Genomic DNA, 5858 nt, shown 5'->3' on the forward strand with positions numbered 1-5858 from the left:
GTCAATGAATAAATGGTCAACAAATAGAAAAATCAAAAGGTTATTGCATGAAGTTGTGTTTACTATAATTTGGTGTACTCACCAATTGTATTCTTTGTTTTTTCAAACAAATAAAAAAGCGATTTTAAACTTACTGTAGCATTCCAAAGTGAAAGTATTATAGCAAATCGGTACTACAATATTACAATTGATATGAAAGTCAAAATTTTATGTCTGGCCATTAGTTACATTTTAGAAATAAAAAATCTTGAATATACAAATTTAATGCTTAAACACAGCTGTTTTATATCATAGCCGATTCATTACAAAAGCTTTACTATTAGAGTGCTTAAACATTTTCAATACAAAGAAGAGAAAAAGAAATAGAGTGCTTAGAATTGTTATTCAAATTATTAACACCTTAATATTAGCCGCTGCAAACTTCATGATCCCACAATTCTCCCAATATTATGATTGAGAAAGGATTGGGCAACGGAAGCGATTGACGGTTAAGGGCTTGAGCAACTTGTCGCATGGTTGGCCAAAGTTGGGAATTGCCATTCAAGCATGCAAATGCTAGCTTTGTAGTGGAGACAACATCTTTTGCAACTTGTCTTACCGGTGGTGAAAGACGTTGGTCTATCACATCTTTAAGTAAAATTTGTTGGTTGTCATTTGGTACCGATGTCGATGTCGATGACGATAATGGTAAACATGAAATCAAATCACCAGGATGCCTCCCCATAAATATTTCCATTGTTAGCACTCCAAAACTGTAAACATCACATCTCTCATCTACTTTCATTGTATAAGTCAACTCTGCTTAAAAAATATATATTTAATCAATGTGCTCTATTAAGCAAGAAATATATCTTATCAATACACTATTATGTAAGAATAAAGAATATTGAGAAACAATGTTGAAAAAAAATTGTAAATATTTAGAAGAATACTTGAAAATTGAAATTCTTAGGTTCTAACAAAATTTTACATTTAGTTCATCACTTTGATATATTGAATATTGAAAAATTAAGTGTTAAACTTCAAAGATTAATTACACATTCGATACTTGAATTATAATAAAATTCTTAATTTGATACTTACAATTTGAAAAGTTACAATCATAATACAATTTGAACTTTGTTTTACCGCATCAATTTGCACACAAAACTAACAGTTTTAATTGAATAATGACATGTTTATAGTGTCTTAAAAAAAAGATACCAATAAATACCTGGAGCTATATACCCGAAAGTGCCAGCAAGTGAGGTCCAATTGGAAAAGTCAGGCTTTAAAAACCTGGCTGTACCGAAATCTGAGACATGAGCCTCATAGTCCAAATCTAGAAGAACATTGTTGCTGGAAACGTCTCGATGAATTATCGGTGGTGAATGGTCATGATGCATATAAGACAAGGCATTGGCCACTCCTTTTACAACATTAAGCCTCTTCTCCCAATCCAACTCCATTGCCTCGTCCTTGTTGCTTAACACCATTCTCAAACTTCCCCTTTCTACAAACTCATAAACCAAAAATGAGTTCTTCGGATGTGAACAAAAGCCATACAGCTTCACAATGTTACGATGCCTTATTTCTGATAAAGCATGCATCTCGTTTTCAAAGGCTTTCAAGTTGTTGGAAATCATGCTATCTTCAGATTGGTGAAGTTTCTTCACAGCAACCACCTCACCAATGGGTAGCGCAGCTTTATAAACAGCTCCATAGCCTCCTGAACCAATGCAATTGTTGGAGCTGAAATCTTCAGTGGCTTCAATAATGTTCTCATAAAGTATTCTTCCATTATAACCCCACAATGTGAAAAAATCTCCAAGTTGTGCCTCGATTGACTCGTATTTTCTGGTTTGGTTCTTTTGGCAAAGAGTAAGGAAACTTCCAGCTATGATAAAAAGCAAAAGAAGAAGACCAAAGAGTGGAAGCACAATGAAAATGATGACTTTGGTGCTTTTCCTACGACCGCTGCTAGTTGCAGTGACAGCACAAGGCATTAGTCCAGTGGCATTACCACATAGTCCCTTATTGTTTCTTAAGGCATCAAATGAAGCCTCATGAAATGCCTTAATGTTAGGAATAGGGCCTTCTAATTGATTGTAAGATATATTCACAACAGTCAAGCTTTGCAAATTATTAAAAGAATTTGGGATGGAACCATTAAGCATATTGTGAGAAAGGTCCAATGTTTCCAAGAAATGTAATTTTGCAAGCTGTTGTGGTATCTCCCCAATAAGTAAATTCTGACTTAAATCTAGATTTTGAAGGCCATTTATGTAGCTTACTGAAAGTGGAATGCTTTCTCCAAGTTTATTCTTGCTCAAATTCAGGTCCAATAACTTTGAGCACTCTCCAAGTTGATTAGGAATCGGTCCACTCAAATTGTTTGATGCCAAGTTAAGATGTTCTAGATTTGAAAGAACTCCAATCTCTGGTGGAATTTTGCCTGAAAGTTGGTTACCACTTAGCAAAAGTTTGTACATCAATGTCAATGCTCCCAATTCCTTGGGAATCTCACCAATGAGATGATTTGAAGAGACATCGAGTTCGTGTAATTGAGTTGCATGCTTCAGCTCAGGTGGTATCTTTCCAGAAATGTTATTATTGGAGATTCGTAGGCTTGTTAGATTATGGCATTGCCCCCAGTTTGGCGAAAGTTCACCATAAAATTTGTTGTTGCTTAATGCAATATAATTCAAATTAGGATATATACCAAAAGCTTCTGATATATTTCCTGTCAACTGGTTTCCTTCAAACCTAACTCTGTATAAGCTTTTGCAGTTTCTTAAACTTGATGGGATCGGACCCCTCAAATTGTTGTTCATAGCCCCAAGCCATTCGAGTTGTCCACCGTGGCATACATTCTCAGGTAATGGACCACTGAAATGGTTGTCCGATATTTGGAATGATTCCAAATGAGTAAGATTGCTGAACGAAGGAATTGGCCCTGATAAATGATTATTTTGAAGATATAACTCCACAAGCGTCGTCATGTTTCCAATTGAAGCAGGGATTGAACCAGAGAACATATTTTGATCAAGGTCGAGAGTAGATAAGCTGGTCAATTTTCCTATGGAAGCAGGGATTGAACCATAAAACATATTTTGATGAAGGTAGAGAGTAGATAAGCTGGTCAAGTTTCCTATGGGAGCAGGGATGACACCGGTGAGATTATTACTTAACAACTGCAACGTATTAAGAGATTGAAGCAATCCTATTTCATTGGGGATAGAACCAGAGAGCTGATTTTCATACAGATAGAGCCATACCATGTTACTTAAGTTTCCTATAGATGTTGGGATAGGACCAGTTAGTTGGTTGGTTGAAAGATCAAGCATATTAAGTGACTTCATCATTCCAACTTCTTTAGGTATGGAACCATTGAGCCTATTGTCAACAAGGATAAGTCGGGACAAATTGTGCAAGCTTCCAATGGAAATAGGTATTGGACCGGTGAGATTGTTTGCATTAAGGGCAAGTATAGAAAGTGAACTCAACCTTCCGATTTTAGAAGTAATACTTCCAAAGAAATTATTCTGTGACAAGTCAAGCTCAGTGAGCTTGGAAAGGTTGCAAACCTCTTCAGGTATAGAACCACTTAGATGGTTAACATAGAAATAGATCTTGGAAACTGAACTCAACCTTCCTATTTCTTGTGGAATGGAACCATTGATCTCATTATTTGATAAGGAAATCAACTCAAGACTTCTCAATAAGGAAATTTCGGATGGAATATTCCCAGAAAAAGTATTGTATGACAAGTCAAGGTGGGTGAGCTTGGAAAGGTTCCCAATCTGTGAGGGAATGGACCCATACAGTGAGTTGTTACGAAGGTTAAGCCACACCAGGTTAGGGAAGAAAAAAAAGTTAAGACTATGAAGTGTACCTTTCAAGTTCAACATATGATCTGGAAGGCTTAGATCGGTGATGGTTCCATCCATGTCGCAAGTGATTCCCACCCAGTTGCAATGGTTGCCTCCAACCCACAAAGAAGAGAGCAAAGTTTGGGTGTTGTTGTCAAGACTAGCTTTCCATTTTAGAAGAGTTTCCGTTTCATTTGCAGCAACGGAGGATGAAGAAGCAAAAACAAAGGGAGGCTGATGCAGGACGACTATGAGGAAGAACAGGGCTTTGAATGGTATCATGAAAGATGCCATGATTTGGATGGTTCAAAAAGTATTGTTTGTTAATTGTTGTAAATTACATTGGCTGGCATGGTGAGGTATTTATGCAAAAAACTAGCGCAATTCAGTCACTATGAAACATCCAAATTAAGTGAAAAAATGTAACTTCAACATTGTGAATCTTTTACGTTTAAATTAACTTTATTAAATTTTTTTATAAAAAAATTGTAACATAAAAAAATTATAAATATTGATATTTAAATTTTAGATTTATTGTTATTGTATAAATTAATTGAATTAAATTTTAAACTTTCCCATCAATATTAATTTTTTATATTTTATTTTTTTATAAAGTAAATAAAAGATTATTTTAGTTTAGTTAATTTGCACTTGTTTTAATCAAAAGTAAAGTTTTAAAAAAATTCATGATAATTAATTTAAATAAAAATTATATGATACATCAATCAAATTAAACTTGATAAATGAGTTTATAGGATTATTACATATCATTAGGTCATAATTAAAAAAATAAGTATGTAAAAAAATTAACAAATTAAAAATTATTTAATATAAATTTTATAAATTTTATAAACAAAATTAACAAATTAACATGTATTTTATAATAATATATTTACAAAAATATATAAATTTTTAAAAATTCTATCATCAATATATATATGCATATAAAATAATAATTCAATTATTAAATATAAACCATAATTCAATAGTCAAGTCAATATATAAAACAATAATTCTAAAATATACATAAATTTTAATTCATTTAATTTAATTAAAGTATCTTTCTTTGGGCCACCCATTTTTAATATGTTCATAGTACCAATTAAATTATAAATTGCAAGATACATAAGAATCATTAATATTATAGGCAACATAAAAGATTTACGATTCATTTGGATGGATAATAAGATTGGTCCTCATAAAATTAAAAATAAAGATAATGATAAAATTAATTATTGTACCAATAAGATTAGATATGCAACTATGAAATTAAAATCAATAATTGAATATGCATTTCAATGTAAAAGTAACTGTAGTAGTAATGTGAAAATAAAAAATGATTACAGACATTAATCCACTAACAAATTAAAAAATTATTTTAATACATATTTTAATTTTATTTAATATATAAAATATAAAAAATTAATTATTTAAAGATATAATAAAAAATAATAATGAGAGTAGAAACAAAATATTAATTTTAAATTTATTTCAAGATTATAAACAAAATATTTCAAGATGATATTCTAAAAAGACTTCTTAGAATGTAAGTCTCCTTAGTTTAGTTTACAAGTATTTTTTTTATGTCAAGCTCTATCATCTTGGAATATTACAAAAGATCATACTCTAAAGAGACAAAACCCAACACAAACATTCTTTAAAAGAGAAAAATTAAGGAATTACTTGAAAAAAAAATTTTTTGGTCGAAATTACTTGAAAATTTTCACTCTATGCTTAGTAAACTTCTCAATGGATAAGAAATAAAGTCGCTGGTAATTTGGCTAAACGTGCACTTCAATTTCAAATAGAGGATTTTATATATAGCAATAGCATGGATTTTTTTTTTGGGTAATAATATTTTTTTTTAGGAGTGATAATAATTTAAATTGGATTAGATTTAATTCGTTTTTTTAGAATATATAATATTACAAAATTTTAAAATTTGATCTGAATTCGAATTAATCTTTTTTTTTAAATTGATCTAATCTAAACCAAATTTTATTAATT

General features: G+C 31.2%; 1 protein-coding gene across 1 annotated transcript; it reads right to left on the minus strand.

The window, feature by feature from the left end:
• Positions 1-233: 233 nt before the first annotated feature.
• LOC149513511 (uncharacterized) lies at positions 234-4224 on the minus strand. The gene is made up of 2 exons (XM_089748192.1): positions 1214-4224; positions 234-798 (listed from the first exon to the last, which is right to left on the minus strand). Exons 1-2 carry the CDS (start codon positions 4143-4145, stop codon positions 407-409), a joined length of 3324 nt encoding a protein of 1107 aa, XP_089604318.1. The 5' UTR covers positions 4146-4224; the 3' UTR covers positions 234-406.
• Between the last annotated feature and the right edge of the window lie 1634 nt (positions 4225-5858).

Source organism: Durio zibethinus, chromosome 19 (genome assembly GCF_047325235.1).
Source record: "Durio zibethinus cultivar Kanyao isolate XHJ-2024 chromosome 19, ASM4732523v1, whole genome shotgun sequence".
NCBI lineage: Eukaryota > Viridiplantae > Streptophyta > Magnoliopsida > Malvales > Malvaceae > Durio > Durio zibethinus.